The sequence below is a fragment of the Globicephala melas genome, chromosome 5 (genome assembly GCF_963455315.2).
Source record: "Globicephala melas chromosome 5, mGloMel1.2, whole genome shotgun sequence".
Taxonomy (NCBI): Eukaryota; Metazoa; Chordata; class Mammalia; order Artiodactyla; family Delphinidae; genus Globicephala; species Globicephala melas.
The window spans coordinates 63,185,439-63,203,996 of NC_083318.1; the positions used below are offsets into that span (position 1 = coordinate 63,185,439).

The window sequence follows — 18,558 nt, forward strand, 5'->3', positions numbered from 1 at the left end:
TCTCTGTATCTATGAGCTTGTTTTTTTGGTTTTGGTCTTGCTTTTGTTTTAGATTCCATATATAAGTGAGATCATGTAGTATTTGTCTTTATCTGTCTGACTTACTTCACTTAGCATAATGTCTTCAAGGTCTACCCATGTTGTCACAAATGGCAAGATGTTTTTTTATGGCTAAATAATAGTCCATTGTTTATATACCACATTTTCTTTATTCATTCGCTATCCATGGACCCTTAGGTTAGTTCCATATTTTGACTATTGTAAACAGCTGAAATAAACACATATTCTTTTAAAATTAGTGGAGTTTTTTTTCTTCAAATAAATACCCAGGTATGAAATTGCTGGATCATATGGTAGTTCTCTTTTTAATTTTTTGAAAAAACTCCCTGCTGTTTTTCATAGTGGCTGTACCAATTTACATTTCCAACAACAGTGCACAAGGGCTCCTTTACCTCCACATCCTTGCCAACAATTGTGATTTCCTGTCTTTTTGATGACGGCCGTTCTAACAGGTGTGAGGTGGTATCTCGTTGTGGTTTTGACTGCATTTCCCCGATGATTAGTGATGCTGAGCCCGTCGACTTGGTGAGACTCTGAATCCTAGCGTTGTGGCTATGGGATGCTGAGATGGCGACACCCAGTTCTGAGGAGAGAGATATTGAACCCACCACGCTATGGAGCTCAGCATGGCTTCTCACCTCAAGATGAGTGGATTTGGGATTCTTGGGGGAAAGCACCCTTAGCATGAACATTAGCACCATCAAGAAGGCACTTTGTTCAGCGAGGTCAATAGTGCAAGACGCCTTCAAGGACCTTGCCAGGCCCCAGTCTAGCTACCTGAGATAGCTGGAGTGGAGTAGACTGTGGTGGTACCAGATGGTGAGAGCGGCTGACAGTGTGGGATATGAGCACACACAAGGCTCCTTGGGACCAAGAATACGGGGTCATTGACGTTGATGAGCCTTCTTTGTAGCCGCAGGCAGTGAAGACTGGAAGCACTTGGGTTACACACCAAATCATGCTAATTGCTCTTATGCAACAAGATCCCTCCATCTGCGAACAGGGTCTAGCAGGAACAGTAGTTAGTTTCCAAGCTCTTGGGAGGCAGCCTAGCAGAAAAGATATGAAAGCAGGCTCTGTAATCAGACCACCTTGAATTTCTGTCATTTACTAGCCATGAAACCTTAACTTTTTGGTACCTTGGGTACTTTGTCTATTATATGAGAATAATAATAAAATTGAATTCACAGGTCTATGAGAATTAACAGGTAAAGTTCATAACAGCCTTAGAACAGTGACAGGCACATATAAACCCCAAGAAGGGTCAGGTTTGTATTGTTACACAGTAGGCCAGGATACTTCAAACAGCATCATGGAGACTGATTCACCTCTTTTCTAGAAATAAAAGAACAAGGAGGAGGTTGAGGGCTGATGGGTCTCTGGATCTCCTCAGGGCTAGTGAGTCTAGGAATTAAAAGAAGACATTGGTCCTAATGACAATGAGAGCTAACCTGGTAGAGATTCTTCCAGCATATGTCTCTGGTCTGTTTTTTTCCCAGGACCAAAGGTACTGTTTCCAGGAAGCCAAACTCTTCAGGGCCTTAGGACTAGAGAGTTCCTGGGCACAACTAAGGCTGTAACTTCCTCCATGGGGAGAACGTAAGTTAATAATGTGGTACCTTCACCCATCGTGACATAAAATAAGAGATGCCTCTTCTTTCAGTTTTTTATGAAAACCATAGGAGGAACTTCCTATAACCTTAATATCATGGTACTAGAATTTGCCTGTTCCAAACGTTCAGATCCATCAGTCTTAGCGCTGATTTTCACCACATCTCCATTAGCACTCGAGACAAAAACTGTCCTGCTGCCAGTGACTTACTTTGAAACTGAAATAAGTCATTGTGCCACCAAGAAATAAGAAGCAATGTATGTTCTGGCTGCATAAGCCACGATATTCTCCTTCTCAGAGCTGCCTCTAGGGTGTGCAGGGCGGCAGGAAAATTCTTTTTGCAGAGCTCCTATTTTTTATACTTATTATATAAATAACCGGATTTTAAAATGTTTCACAAGGTACAGACCTATGTGAAGTATAGTGGCTTTTTCATGGAGATGGATAGAGAAGAGTTACTTGTCCATTGTCCATCGTGCATCGGAAGATTCTTTGTAGGGTCCAAGCACCACCTCGCCCTGTTCAAATCCAGGAACCATCTCTTCAGGCATTTTATTGTCCAATGTACTGTTCCTGGTTCATTTCCACCAAAAAAAACCCCAAAACGTAGCAATGCTGTAATTAACCACACAAACCACATGGCTCTTCGGAACCTGTTTCCATTAAACAGTATAGACCTTCTTCCTCTGCAGTTCCCTGATAGCCTGTCTGTAATGATGGTTTTATTATTACTCATGTCACTGCATCTGTCCACGATGCCTTACAGTGACTCAAAGCTGGGTGCTGTGCCTCACTGATGCAAGTCTTCCCCAGAGTATGTAGGAAAACATAAACTAATATTTGTTTTCTGGTCCTGTTTAGTCTGACATTCAGAATTTTATGGTGGAAACATAGAATAAGGCATATTCCAGTCGTGTCTTCTCTTGGACTCTTGAGGTGGTGATCACTGCCTCCCTAGAATGGGAGCTCTTTCAGTGTTGACTGAAAACACACCATCGCCAGTGGGGAGGGTAGTGAGGGGTCCATGCAAGAAGAGAGAGGCTCAGTTCCACTCCCACAACATATGTCCTTCCCTTATGAACATGGCTTACGACAGGGAGAGCATGATGTCGCTATGTCAATGGGAGGTGAGAGAGCACATTGACCGGAAAGCCCATTGGTGTTCAGTCTTGAAAGCCATCCTCCAAGGTCTACCTAATACATGGCACAGAACTGCAGCAATGGTGGTTATCACCGGGATGCTGGGGACTGGGGGATGAAGCGGGCAGCATCTGCTGTCACACCTGCCACAGGTACTGAAGACAGGAGGTGGCACCACAATCAAATCACAGATGGACACAGGCCTACACGGCTGGCTCAAGCCCAAGGGTTGGTGGTAGACTATTGGTAGCCCAGACCCCCGCCGTCATCTTGTGGTCGATATGAGAGTCACCCCAAATCAGCACGTGTGCACCATTCTGGTGGCCCAATCTTGGGTGACCCCACGCTGTTTCAGCCAGCAGAAGTGATCTTCTTGCCAGACTGTCTGCCTCAAATGGAGGCCCACCCACCAGTCTCTGAGAGGACCCCGCAGGTGCGAGATCCAGAGCTCCGTAGGATACCTGGTTGGCCTCATGTGCGAGGCAGAGGGTCAGGAAGTACCTTGAAGGGTCATGTGAAGACCAGGATCCATGTGGGTCTGGATGTGGGCTAGGGACATCCTGCTTGGAGGACACTGTCAGGCCTGGCCATACCAGGGCTTAAGAATGTACCCGTCATTACAGACATGCTACCAGGGAATTACAGAAGCAAGAAGACCTATCAGAAAATTCAAGGAAGTCTCTCCCAAGACCTGGGGGTGGGGGAGAGGGGAAGGGGTCTGAGGAGTGGGCCATGGCAGAGGCTTTATTGGCTCAGGACTTCCCCTTCTCCTCTTGAAAAGCTGATACAGCAACAAGAAGAGGGGCACTGATGGGGGTTGTGGGGGGACCATAAAACCCATTTGTGGTGATTCATATAATCTGCAGACTCTGAAATTCAAGGGCTGTCCACAGCAAGCCCCTGAGATGAAGCGGATCCCAGCAGGAGGAAGTAAAGAGAAGAGCCAAAGGTGGGGGGCAGAGGGAGACGACCCAGGGACGGCTGGTCCCAGAAAGTGTAAGCAAAATATACTTATTGAAGGTGAAGAAGGCTCCCTGCTGAGTAAATCTATGTGCCTGATGTACAACAAGGGCTGACACTGAAGTGGGTGGCCTTGGCTGCCCTGCTGGACCCGAGAAGAGCAGAGGCGGCCAATCAACAAAGTGTCTACAGACAAACTATATTTCCTTTGGGAAATCCTTGGAGAGTAGCCATGTGCCAAGCACTGTCCTGGGCAGAGGTGGAAACAACATCTGTGAGCAAAATAGACAAAATCTCTGCTCTAAAGGAGTTTGCATTCTAGTGGGGGAAGTTGGAATAAGCCAAATAAATAGAAAAATGATAATGGAGGGCTGAGATCAGTACCAGCTTCACACAGGTGAAAAACGGAGCTAAGAGACCATGGGAAGTTTCCCCAGCAGAGTACCAGTGGGGAAGTTGTCCTCACAACCTCCAGGGGAAACCGGGATCCCAATTATTCTTCATCCTTTATACAAAGAACACGTTCTGGCTTGTGGACAAAGGGTGGCTAATCTGAGAAGCTGCCTCCGGTCATAAGTTACTGAGAGAACAAGATCGTTGTTTTAGGAATGTGAATCAGGTTGCACATGCAGGACGCCCTGGTGAGTAGGGACAGACTGCAGATAGAATCTAGATCTCAAATAATTGTGGGGAAGATTTAGGGGTTGTCCAGCTGCTAAAATTAGAAGTCGCTGAGAACTAAGCCTAATGTATTATTTTTTTAAATTATAATAAAATGTCTATTTAAAAAACTGTATTACTAAACTGAAGACTGGAATAACTGCCATGAATAACCCAATCCTGACAACTTTAGGGCTGATGTTATCCTCTTTGTTCCAAGTTAATTCATCTGTAAAGGTAAGAGTCTCACGCTAATTCATGCAAGATCGACAGAGTCTTCATACAGTGTCTGTCTGACTCTTTCCGAAGCCGTCAATCACACTGATATCAGCAGCCCGGCTGCTGGGAGCCTGGGAGGAGAGGTGTTCTCCTAATCCTCTGCCATCTCTCCACTGAGGTTCCCTCGGGCTTCCCCTTCTACCAGACAGACCAAGGCTCACCAGGAAGGAAGAAGAGAGACACTCAGCCTCAGGGCTGCTGAACTCGAGCTCTTCAGAGCAGACTAGCCATTGACCAAATGGAAGTACAACCTGGCTTCTAGATTGACACCAGCCTTCTCCCTACACTCTCAGGCTGACCTTCTTGGGTCCACTTTTTTTAATGGCTACTAGTGTGAGGAATTCGTATGACCACAAACTATAAGGAAATACAGTAGATGCAGAGCCCAATTTTAGCCTGCTTAGGAGATTGGTTTTATTAGCTTGAATGAGCTGAAATAGATATTTTTGTAAGTCAAGAACAACCAAATATTGGCAAGTTCACCTGATTCAAGCTGTACTCAGGAATCCGTCAATTCTGGGTTCTCAGTCTTCTCTTCCTTTCACCTATTCCTGCTCTTCCTCTTCAGCTTCTCAGAATTTGCCTTCAAATTCCACTCTCTATCCTGAAGCCAGTTGAGTTCCTACTAAGTTCCTCTAGCTAACCCAATGTCCATTCCATAAACATTCACTGAGCATCTTTTCTGAACCATGGACTGAGCAAACTGCCGCTGATACAAGGGCAGAGGGAAGTCTGTCCTCACCTTTGAGGAGCTCATAGAAGAGTAAGAAAGGGATGTTTTTTAAAGATATAGCATCAGTTTGGTGATGAAAATATGTCCCAAGTGTTGTAGAGAATAGAGGAACATCATGCTTGGGGGAAGAAATGAGGAAAGTTTCAAAGAAGAGTCGACATTTGGATTGCACCTGAAGGATATGTAAGATTTCCTAAACGAACTAACTCAGGAAAGGTATCACAGGTAGACATGATGCCAAGTTCTAGAGTCTGGGGGCATGAAAGGAGATGAGTGTTCTGGGAAAGGGCCAATAATTTGAAAGGGTTCAATGATGGGTTGCAAGGGTGCAAGAGGTGATTGGTGTCAGATCTTAAAGGCATTTCCTTCCTTTATCACGTGGGTGAGCCAATAGGGAAAGAACATGCTTGTTCTTGATGTTTGTTTTTGAAATATAACTTCGCAAAATTCAAGAGAGCTTGTTTTCTTTCAATGAACTGTGAGGCTAGAAGGGACGATCAAACAAAATGAGTAGGATGTGTAGGCTTTTAACATTATCTTTATTGTTTTCTCTGCTTGCAAAAGAAGTATAGATTCATTCTAAGCAACTCCAACATTACAGAAATATACAACATAGAAACCAAATGCTCCCTGTAACCCAAACTTCCAGACCCTAACCACTGTTACCACACCAATGTACAGGTATATATTCCTTTAGACTCCTATTTCAATGTATAAACCAAAATCTAACTTTCTCCATACCAGAAAATATAGAGCTACCTCATTTTTTAATGCCTGTGTAATATTCTATTACATTAATGTACTATAATTTGTTAGATCAATCCTTATTTTGTGGACATTTGAGCTGTTTTTAATTTTTCATGATTACAAACAATGCCAGGATGAATACCTTCTTGACATAAACCTTTGCAAATTGCATTTCTATAGGATACATTCTTAGAGCTCCTTCAAGGAACTGACATGAAGGAATGATAGTTTTTCATTTTAATAGATATTGCCAAATTGCCATGATAAAGGTTGTGTCAATTTATATCCTAACAGTATATTCAGGTCCCGATTTCCCTAGGGGTGGGTGGGACTCTATAGGGAGTCTGTTCTTATCAGAGAGATTGCAGAACCTCGAGACTCTTCATTCAGTTCTGTGAATGTCTGCAGTTCACACATCTCTCTGGTTTCTAATAAATTAACACGAATAGCAGCTCGAAGGTTTGCCCAAAAAAGGCCACACTTACGCCTATCCTTGGGCCATTCCAAGTATGCTTTCTTTTCCATGAGAGTTTTCAGCTTAGGATACCTGGTAGGAATACAGTAGAGCGGAATGGGTTCCAGTAGGATAAGCATTATGTAATCAGAATTTTCACGGAAGAGATTGTGGTGGGCAAAGTAGGGTTCATAATGACACCACTCTGTCTGGACAAAGTTGGGAGACAAAACAAAGATGCACTTGTAACTTTTCTCAATGCAGTTTATGGTATCTTCAGTAATGCTCTTGCCAGGGTCAGAGTTTCCCTCATGAAGGCAAATCAGGACAGAACTATCTTCTTTCTCTATATTGGGAATCAATTCATACTTCACCCAGGCAGAATCATGTTCACTGTATGAAATAAACACATGGAATTGGATATTTCTCTTGAGCTGTTCTTGGCTGGTCTTCCTAACCCTGTGCCATGTCTGTGTCCATTGACCTAGCATCCTGAGATACCAGGGCAGATCAAAGTGGAGGCAGCAGAAGGCCACAGCCGTCCCCAGAACTAGCATGATAACCACAATGGTGACAATCAACAAAGCTGCGTTGCAAGATATTTCAGGAAGACGAACATCCTTTAACGGAGTCCCCTTTAGATTCAAAGGGTATTCACAGATGTATGAATCTGACCACCCAACCATCATGCCCTCTGAGTATTTTTCAAGCTGAATAAAATCTCTTAATTCACAAGTACATCGGAATGGATTTCTTCCTACATTTAGAGTCTTAACTTCCTGGCAGCTCTGGAAAAACTCCAGAGATGGGCTGAGAATTAAGTTCATTTCAACGTTCAGAACTGAGAGTCTTCTGAAATGACTGCACCCAGGAAGATCAGTTAGAAAATTAAATGCAAGATTTAACTCTCGCAAGGATGTCAGGTGAATAATGCCTTTAGGGACAGTTTGAATTTTGTTATTATTCAAGTCAAGTATTTGAATATTTCTGGGCAAGCACCTGAAAACAGAATCAGCAAATTTGTTGGACGACAAGTTCATGGTGATCAAGGTTTCTGGCCACAAGCAATTTTCATCATTTTCATGTTGTAACAGATTTTCGCTCAGATCTAAGTGCCTCAAGGATGTGTTGCCGGCAAAGCAACTCACCAAGGAAAGTGTCTCCAATTTATTGTCCTTCAAAATGAGAGTTTTCAAATGAGGCAGTTGGATAGATGTTTTAAACACGTCATCTGTTAAGATATTGTTAGCAAAATTTAAATATTGGAATCTTGTAGGATAGATAGGGAACAGCATGTGAGGCATTTGCGCATCTGATATCGTCAGGTTTTCTATATCCATTTTGGTAAAAAGCAAGTAGACTCTCTCCTGTGGGATATTAAAAATTCTGAAATGTACATTCTCCAATTTTATAGTTCTCATTACAGTATTCGAGTAGTCAAATGAATTGTGGTCAAGATAAACCTTACCTCCGAAAGTCACATGTTGAATCTGGAAGTATTCTACTGACGTATGCCAAACAAATTGGAAGATAAGCAGAAGATCATCCCAGAGTAAATCAACTTTATTAAGTAACAGAATGGATGTCTTGGCATTCTCTAAAATAAGATTTTGCTGAGTTTCGTAACTTGCAAATTGGCTTTTGCCATCTATATTCGTAATTTCTAATATTTTTGAAGTCTTCATTCCATCACGCAAAAGAACCCAGAAATTTGTGTTCATTGGCAAAACAATGTGAAGTTTTGTTGTGTTTAAGATGGGCAGGCTACCTTCTTCATAATGAGAAAGAGTTCTCAATCCTAAGAAGACAGTATTTAGATGCAAGTGAGCAATTTTCTGGAAATCTGATTTTTGTATTTTTGCCCCACTCAAACCTAGGATTTCCAGGTGTGACATGTTGCCAGTCTCCTCGCAGGTAGGCACGGTGTCAAAGTCATTGAAGGACAGATCTAAATGTCTGAGACCTGCCAGCGAGAACCAAGTTACACTCTTCAGTCTGTTGTAAGACACATCTAAATAGCTTAACTCCTTGTTGAATTCAAAGGTCTTGATATCCAGCTCTTGGATTCTGTTATGGCATAGAATCAAAACTTTCAGTTTAGAGAGGGAATGAAAATCTGAACGCTGGAGTTGAAAAAGGAGGTTGTAGGACAAATCCAGTACGGTTGTGGTTGGGGTCAAGTCTTCAGGAACCTTTCTTAAAGACGCGTTTGAGCAGTTGGTGGTCAATTCTGTTTCTTCTGGCAGCTTTGAAGCCCCACTATGCACTGACGTAACAATACTACAAAATACGTAAATGCTTCTGATCTGTTTCATTGTAATTCTGAGGATTTTATCACTGATTCACCTCAGATGACTTTTTTCACACATCACCTCATATGAATGAGGAAGATGAGTTCAAATCCTGGAAAGACAACATATAATGTTAAGTGGTTATGTGATTTGTTAAACCCTGTAGGATTTTTTTTTTTTAATGCCAACATCTGACTGTATTCACCAAGAATCTGGATTAGGGTTCCAACCCATTTATTGAGTCTTTGACTTGATCTCAGAGCTTGGCTTATAGATTTCCAAGCCAGGTACTGTGTCACACCCCCATCACTGAGGCAAGTCAGGATTCCCAGAAGGGAGATAGATATATAATAGCTGGCAGAAGTTCCTCTCACCCAGTTCAAATTAGGAACTGCGTTGCTAGGTCATATTCAACACCCCCCTGCCACATCCTCTTTTGATAGCCCGAAAGCTTTAAGAAAATGAAAAGAAATTTTTAAAAATGAAGATTTTTTTAGAGCAGTTTAAGATTCACAGCAACATTGAAAGGAAGGTACAGAGATTTTCCATATCCCTCCTGCCTCCACACATGCACAGTCTCCCCCATTATCAACACACACACTGGAGTGGTGCATTTGTTACAACGGATGGACCTACATTGACTCCTCATAATCATGCAAAGTCCATAGTTTATGCTATCATTCACTCTTGGTGTTGTACATTCTAAGGGTTTGGATACATGATGACGTGTATTCATCATTATGGTATCATACAGAGTATTTTCATTTCCCTAAAAATCCTCTATGCCAATTCATCCTCCGCCCACCCCACAACCGCTGGCAACCACGTGTCTTTTTTTTTTTTTTTAATGAATTTATTTATTTATTTTTGGCTGTGTTGGGTCTTCGTTTCTGTGCGAGGGCTTTCTCTAGTTGTGGCAAGCGGGGGCCACTCTTCATCGTGGTGCGCGGGCCTCTCACTATCGCCGCCTCTCTTGTTGCGGAGCACAGGCTTCAGACGCGCAGGCTCAGTAGTTGTGGCTCACGGGCCCAGTTGCTCCGCGGCATGTGGGATCTTCCCAGACCAGGGCTCGAACCCGTGTCCGCTGCATTGGCAGGCAGACTCTCAACCACTGCGCCACCAGGGAAGCCCAACCACTTGTCTTTTTATTGTCTCCATTGTTTTGCCTTTTCTAGAATGACATATAGTTGGAATCATACAGTATGTTCCTTTTTCAGATTGGCTCCTTTCTCCTAGTAATATGCACTTAGGTTTCTTCCATGTCTTTGCATGGCTTGATCGTTCATTTCTTTTTAGCACTGAATAATATTTCATTGTCTGGATGTACCCCAGTTTATCCATTCACCTACTGAAGGACATCTTGGTTGCTTCCAAGTTTTAGCAATTATGAATAAAGCTGCTATAAATATCTGTGTACAGGTTTTTGTGTGGACATAAGTTCTCAGTGAAAGTAATTCTTCATCACTGAATGCTGTGGGCCCCTGAATTAATGCCATGAAGTTTTTCTTCAACTTTGTATTTGTGAACATAGAGAGTCTCTTGAGTGAATATCTGACTTTCAATAACACTTAGCCATGTGTATAGAAAGTCCAAAACACGGAAATAAACATGATGGTTCCTGTCCTTGTGCCTCCATATGTCTTTAGGTTGGTGGCAAAAGCAATCTGGATCACTGCCAAATAGGGATAATGATAGAAACAATTTCCATTTCTTGAAGCGTTTTGAGGTGCTAAGAGATATACTAAACACTTCACGTATATTATCTCACTTATCCATCACAAAACTCTGGGAGAGAAGTACTATTACCCACATTTTATAGATGAAGAAACTCATGGATGCAGAATTCTGAGGATTTTGAGAGAAGAACCAGGCTTCAAGTGTTTGATTAGACACAGAACAGAGGTGGTTGGAGAACTAAGAATTTCATATTATTATTCAAGATATTTATTGAGTACCTACTCTGCCAGGCACTTTTTCTAGCCACTGAGGATATAACAGTGAATAGAACAGATAGAATTTCTCTTCTGACTCAGCTTATATTCTAGTAAGGGGTAAGAAAGGAGAGACTATACACAAAATAATAAATTTATCTGTTAGGTGGTGATCAGGGCTAGAAAGAAAGTAACTAAATGAGGGGACCTGAGGGTGACTGGGGAGTGATATTTTGTACAGAATGGTCTAAAAAGGCCTCACAGGACCTTCATGCAAAGATCTAAGGGGAGTGAGGAAGTGAGCCACTCGTTGTCTGGGGATAGAGTATTCTGGAGAGAGAGAGCAGGTACAAGTTCAGAGACCTGATGGCGGGGGGACATGTTTGGAAAATGTGAGGAATGACTTGTGGAATTGGGGGAGGTGGATTCAAGACGTCAGACCTTGTAAGGATTGGGGATTTTCCTCTGACTGAAATAAGAAACCAGTACAGGACGTAGAGTAGAGGAGTGGCAGATTCTGACGTACATCTTAATGAGTCCTCTGCTTGTCTGTTGGAAATGACTGGAAGGGCACAAACCTGGCAGGGAAGAGCTCCGGGACACTATGGAATAATTCATGCAAGAAAGAAGGTTGAGAGGGAGGTGGTGAGAAGTGGTTAGATTCTACTATTAAATTAGTAAATTCTTCGACTTTACGTCCTCCTACACCAGGAACTCTGAAAACACAAGGGAAGGTAACTAGCAGTGGTGAGAGTTTTCCTGCTTCTACTTGCATGTGTTTAATACTCATGGACCCTCAGTCTCCCTCAGACTGGTCACTCCCATAGACAAGCAGGAGGAACAAGAGACAAACTCACGGTGTAGTGAGACTTCTCTGTACTGTTCATGCTGTCCCGTTGTTCTGAGAAGCTGTGTGTGTGTGTGTGTGTGTGTGTTGTGTGTGTGTGTATGCACCCATGCAGGGATGGTGGGGAGAAAAACTGGCAGAGCTAACACAAAAGGATTCCTGGAATATTACCTGCTCTCATCTGGATTTTTCTTTCTCTAGAACCTGTCTGGTTTTATTGTTGTGGTTGTTCTTGTTGAAGTGAAGGAATTCTAGAAAACATATTGATATTTCCTAAGATAACTTACAAATGAAAATACTTTATAAAATTGTTTCATAGAAAATAGGAAAAGGGAAACAGAAATGTCATGTCAAGCATCCTGTGACGTGAGTGTGAAAAGAGAATGTTTATTTTTTTTTTTTTTTTTTTTTTTTTTAATTTAAAATATATATATATATATAACAAAACATAACTAATCTGGAAAATGGTGAATAATCTAATTTACATAATAATTTGTAAACATTTTCCACATACAATTGTATGAGATAAAGGGTATACTTTGAAAAAAACAATCACTCATATCAATGTTAGTAAGCTGCAAATAGGATTAAGTTCCTTTCATCATAAAACAGTTGTTGAATCAACAATTTGAACAATTTATTCCTTAGGTATCTTTTGGGTAAACTGTATAGAATGTTTATTTTTGATACTCCTTGTCCATTGTGCCCTCAGTGGAAGAGGACCATGAAAGGCACTGGTTGGGGGTGGGGCTGAGGAGGGGCGGGCCCAGAACTGACCTTTCACTTTTCCACTGAGATAGTCCCTCCATGTTTGTTTCCTCCAGTCCATCCCATGCAGCCCTTTCTTGGTCATCTCCTTTTTCTGTAACATTTAATATACCATCCAATGATCAAAATAAGAACAAATACCAACATAAAAAAAAAGTCTCGGGCTTCCCTGGTGGAGCAGTGGTTGAGAGTCCGCCTGCCGATGCAGGGGACGCGGGTTCGTGCCCCGGTCCGGGAAGATCCCACATGCCGCGGAGCGGCTGAGCCCGTGAACCATGGCCGCTGAGCCTGCGCGTCCGGAGCCTGTGCTCCTCAAGGGGAGAGGCCACAGCAGTGAGAGGCCCGCGTACCGGGAAAAAAAAAAAAAAGAGTCTCTGTGATATAACTTTATGTCCATGGTTATTTTCCAGATTTTAGGAATCGAGCAAAATAAATTAGTTGCCAATACCATAATTTTAATCCATATATTCAGCATGTCTAGTAGCATCTCCACGCCATATTGACTCTCATGCAAATGAGGCAGTGGCCACCTGATATCTTTTTGGATAACAACTACCATTCACTGACTTTCTGTAGATTGATTCCTACAACCACCACCTTGTAAGGTAGGTGCTATCACTGTTCAGCCTTTACAGGTAGACAAGGTGGCTCTCAGAGAGGCCCTGTAACTGCCTCACAGTCACAACTTAACCCATGGTGAGTGCAGAGCCTGGGCTCTTAGCCACTCTGCTATCTTGTCTCTCTAGGGTGAGTCAAGATAGATCTGTTTTCAAAATACACTATAATACATTAATCAATGAAATTATAGCTCACTACATCATACTGAGTCTTTAACGTTTCCTTATACACAGTTCAAGGAACCCAGTGAATAAGTCTGCAAGTGCCACCCAGCTTAGGTTTTAGGTCAGTTACTTACAAGGATTGACATGGATTGAGCCGTTATGTAGAGCACTGTCTTGTTGAAGCCACTGTATTTTTGGGTCGCTTGTTATAGCACCCTGCCTATGTCCTACCTAATGTACTATTGCACTTAGAATGAAATCCAAACTCCCAATACTGGATTGTAACGTCTCCCAGGAGCTGGTCTTGCTTCCTTCTGGGATCTCGTTTCACATAACTCTTCTCCTGACCCTCTGCACTCCAATCATACTGCCCCTCTCTTTGGTCCTTGGCCACATCATGCTTGCCCCAACTTCAGGGCCTTTACCCTAGCTTTTCCCTCAGCTTGGGATGCTCTTCTCTCATCCTTCCTTGGCTGGATCATTCTTACCATTTAGGTCTTGGCTTAAAGTTTATCTCCTCTAAGGAACCTGATTTGACCACCTAATCTAAAGAGGCCATTTTGGGCTTCCCTGGTGGTGCAGTGGTTAAGAATCCACCTGCTGGTTCAGGGGACACAGGTTCGAGCCCTGGTCCGGGAAGATCCCACATGCTGCGGAGCAACTAAGCCCGTACGCCACAGCTACTGAGCCTGTGCTCTAGAGCCCGCGAGCCACAACTACTGAAGCCTGCGCACCTAGAGCCAGTGTTCTGCAATAAGAGAAGACACCGCAATGAGAAGCCTGCGCACCACAACGAAGAGTAGCCCCCGCTCGCCGCAACTAGAGAAAGCCCGCGTGCAGCAACGAAGACCCGACGCAGCCAAAAATAAATAAACAAAATAAATAATTTTTTTAAATGGGAAAAAAAGGCCGTTTAGATGAACTTGGTGTTCATTCCCTTCATCCTATTTTATTTCTCTACAAAATAGAGCACTTACCACTATCTGAAACTTTTGTTCATTTATTTGTTTGTTGATTACTTCCCCACCGCTCACACCCATGAGAGAAGGGGTCCGACAATCTGGCTCATCTCTGTATTCCCAGCACAGAGAATAGTGCCTGGTACATCGCATGTGCTCAGTAAATACATTAATGTATATATGAGTAAATGAATTATCTCACTTTTTATTCCTTAGCACAATGCAGTACATAATATGCTCTCAAAAATATGTATCGGATGAATTAATTGGAGTTATGAATTCCTGTTATGATGCAGTGCATGATAATCAGAGAATGAGTTTAGTGATAGGAATTGATCACTAAGGCATAGAAGAGATAATGTATATAAACCACTTGGTATCACACCTAGCATATCACGAATGGTAGCAGTTATCAGGGCTAAAACTAGGGTGATTTCAGGCACATATTTTAAGAGGCACCAAGAAACTCAGTAATCAAGATAAATAATATTTTAATAAAATATTTTAAAATTAATATAAAATCCATAATGAACAAAATATCAAATTTTTTCATAAAGACAGGGTTAGTATTACTGATTTTTCCTCTTGTCTCAGGTTCCAGTGTGGCTTGGTAGGACATTGGCAGTTATAGTCATTAAGAAGATGAGGTGTTTTTAACATTATTATCTCACAGAGTACTTCAGTTCATAGCGACTTACTTTAAGTTGCTCCTATGTCTAGGAGCTATGGCCCTTGAAAAATACTATGTCTAGGAGCTATAGCAACCCAGTTGCTTTATCTGGAATCCCCTGAGTTGAGATGTCATAGCTTTCATGTTTTACCCATGTTTTACTCTTCTCTCTGCCCAATACCACAACCTCATCTGAAACTTATTCTAAAGAAGTGAGAGGAACTAACTCTTTCTGAACTTCTCTTAATACAATAAAATAAAAAGGTCCTCTCTCTCAGGCAATGCATATAAATTATGGCATTTCATTTAAACATTTTTAAAAGTAGGACAAACTTTTGATGAAAGATGCAGTCAATAAATATGTTACTATCATAGTCATGCTACTGTTACTGGGTGCTGAAAGCAGGTGAAAAACAGAATGACTTTCTTTAACAGTTTATGATTTAAAAGTCCAAGTCAAAAGACACCATGAAATGATTATTGGTGGCTTGCCAAAGAATACTTAAACATCTAATTTCTCTTTTCCCAATGATGCAAAAACAAAAAATGGAGAAGGGGTTAAAAACCCATCGAATGTTGAATAATCTTTACAACATAAGAGTAAGAAAGACTGACATTTTATGAGCGTTTCCTGTTTGCCTGGCACGGAGCTAAATGCTTTCCATACATTCATTATCTTGTTCAATCCTCTCAACAACCCAACAAAATGTTGGATACTTTTATCCCCATTTTACAAATGGAGGAGCTAAAACTCAGAGGTTAAGTAACTTGCCCAAGGCAAGCCAGTGAATAAGCGGTAGAGCATGAATTTGAACCCAGACCTATTTGGTTCCTTCGGAACCCAAATGGAAGGCATTTCAAACTCTGAAATGAAAGAGCTTAGGGTGTGATTTACCGAGGCTAATTCCGTTGCCGGGACTAGTTGCCACTGTGGCCTCTTCCTCTCTTCCCACCTTATGTGCCTCTCTCCGAAGCTATTTATACTCTGCTAGGTGTCATAAATTTCCGGAAACCCAAACCCTCAAGCACTTGCAAGACAATTCCTCAGATCAATAGTGATCAATAGTAAGCCCAAGGTCACTCACTAATCATTAATATTTAGATTAGTATAGGCAAAATAATAAATACTGAAAATCTGAACAAATCTACTTTCCTCCCATTTTCTTTAGAAAAGACTATGCAGCCCTTATTTCATTTTCATGAGTGTTAACAGCAAACAAAACTAAAGAGTTCTTACCCTCAGGCTTGCAGCGTCTCCGTCAGAGCTGCAGGTGTGGATGATTCATAGACAGGACTAGAATTGGCTGGAGCAGTGATTGAATCAAGCTTTTCTGTGAAGCGTACGCTCCTTTGCCCTCTACTGCATACTGGTGGCATTACATGTTGCGTGAGTTCATACAATCTTAGATCACTTTTTAAAGAATTGCAGTAAAATACACGTAATGTAAAATTAACCATTTTAAGTGCACAGTTCAGTGGCATTAAGTACATTCACATAGTTGTTCACCCATCAGCATCACCCATCTCCAGAACCTTTTCATCGTCCCTCCCTGAAACTCTATATCCATTAAGCAGTAACTCCCATTTCTCCCTCTCTTCAGTCCCTGGTAACCACTATTCTCCTTTCTGTCTCTATAAATTTGCCTACTCTCGGTACCTCAAATAAGTGGAATCACACAATATTTGTCCTTTTGTGACCGGCTTTTTTCATTTAGCATAATGTGTTCAAGGTTCTTCCATGTGGTAGTATGTACACAGTTTCCTTCCTTCCCTTCTTAAGGCTGAATAATGTTCTGTTATATGTATATAGCACATTTTGTTTATCCATTCATCCATCAGTGGATATTTGGGTTGTTTTCACCTTTTGACCATTGTGAATAATGTTTCTATGGACATGGACGTGTACAAATATCTGTTCAAGTCCCTGCTTTCAGTTCTCTTGGGTAGATACCTAGAAGTGGAATTGCTGGATCATATAGCAATTCTACGTTTAAATTTTTGCAGAACTGCCATACTGTTTCCCGCAGCATCTTAGAGCACTTTGATGCTGCTTTACTTCAAGGTTCGAATCAGTCATGCCGCCCATCAAATTGGGTGGGAAGGCCAAGTGATAATAAGAAGAAATAGGAATGGTGGCGCCAAAGTTTCAGCAATCTGACTGGAAGAGAGTGGGAAGGGGTTAATTAGAGGCTTGTCTTGAAACGAAGTGGTAAAACAAGCATGACATTTTTTAATGTAGACTGCAGAGAACAGATCAATTTTTTCAAAGCAACACTTTTTGAGGTTTTATTTATACTTGACTTTAGGTTCAGATGACACTGCTGGAGATCACTAAGGAAGATGAAAATTTCCAAATGGATTTGTCGACAGGTGCGTGATGGTCAGTTTTTAAATGGATAATTATAATAGGTTTATGTAAATGTAAAATTAGGGGGTCCTTAACACAAAATTTTTTTCACAGTTATGTTGAGGTTCTTTAGTAAAAATGTATGTATTTCTGCATATATTGTAGGGATAAAATCATACAATGAATAACTATAAAGAAAAACAAAAAAACAGTCTGCTCTTCTGCCCACGTAAACATATACAAACATGTCTACATTCACGTATACATGAAGTCAGGTGCTGGATGCATGCCCGTCGGAAATATTGGAGAGAGTGTTGTTAGCTTGTTGGATAAGCTCTAAAATTTCTTTCATCTCAGAAATTCTCAAACGACTCTGATTGGTACACATATTCTATACAGCCCTCTCAAGAAAAAATAATCACTTGGAGTTTTTCATGTCCAAAGACATATTCTTCCCTTTCTCATAGCCCAACATTTTTAAACACTCTACACTCTCAGTGAATGGGGAATTTTCTTTACTCATTTTTAATTTCCAGAAACAAGTCAAGCCAAGTTAGAGAGTAGTATTCTGTGTCGTCATCATCATCGTCGTTGTGATCACTATAGCTTGCATTCTTCCTAAGTGCAGAAAGTATTGCAAATAAGATATTGGCTAATCCTCACTACAAAGGACATAGAACATATATATGATTCCCATTTGACAGATGATGAATCTGGTTCAGTCAGAATAAGAAACTTGCCCAAGGCCATCATCTGGTAAGAGATGGAGTCAAGATTTAAAACTGAGTCTAGGGACTTCCCTGGTGGTCCAGTGGCTAAGACTCCGTGCTCCCAATGCAGGGCGCCTGGGTTAGATCCCTGGTCAGGGAACTAGATCTCACACGATGCAACTAACAGTTTGCATGCCACAACTAAGATATCCTGCATGCCGCAACTAAAGATCCCACATGCCACAACTAAGACCCAATGCAGCCAAATAAATAAATATTTTTAAAAATAAATAAAACTGAGTCTATCTGGCTCCAAAGCCCACAATATTCACTACTTCAGGTACCTAAGAGTTTGTATACTATTTCCTCTGCCTTCACCTGGAATTTCTAAAATCTTTAAATCCTAATAGTATGCTCAGAACCATATGTGCTGACATCTTTGGCTAGGCATTTTTTTTTTTTGGCGGTACGCGGGCCTCTCACTGTTGTGGGCTGTCCCGTTGCGGAGCACAGACTCCGGACGCGCAGGCTCAGCGGCCATGGCTCACGGGCCCAGCCGCTCCGCGGCATGTGGGATCCTCCCGGACCGGGGCACGACCCCGTGTCCC

General features: G+C 41.8%; 1 protein-coding gene across 3 annotated transcripts; it reads right to left on the bottom strand.

Annotated features, from left to right (window-relative positions):
- Positions 1-976: 976 nt before the first annotated feature.
- TLR10 (toll like receptor 10) lies at positions 977-16,183 on the bottom strand. 3 transcript variants are annotated; one of them, XR_011377483.1, is made up of 3 exons: positions 16,131-16,175; positions 12,492-12,576; positions 977-1,109 (listed from the first exon to the last, which is right to left on the bottom strand). XR_011377483.1 is itself a non-coding variant. In XM_030881033.2 (3 exons), the coding sequence occupies exon 3, from the start codon at positions 8,958-8,960 to the stop codon at positions 6,525-6,527; it is 2,436 nt and encodes an 811-aa protein (XP_030736893.1). In that variant the 5' UTR covers positions 8,961-9,048; positions 12,492-12,576; positions 16,131-16,180; the 3' UTR covers positions 5,988-6,524. The 3 variants fall into 3 exon arrangements, 2 of the variants coding, with proteins under 2 accessions (XP_030736893.1, XP_030736894.1); XM_030881033.2 differs by lacking the exon at positions 977-1,109 and adding an exon at positions 5,988-9,048 and having other exon boundaries at positions 16,131-16,180; XM_030881034.2 differs by lacking the exons at positions 977-1,109; positions 12,492-12,576 and adding an exon at positions 5,988-9,048 and having other exon boundaries at positions 16,131-16,183.
- Positions 16,184-18,558: the final 2,375 nt, after the last annotated feature.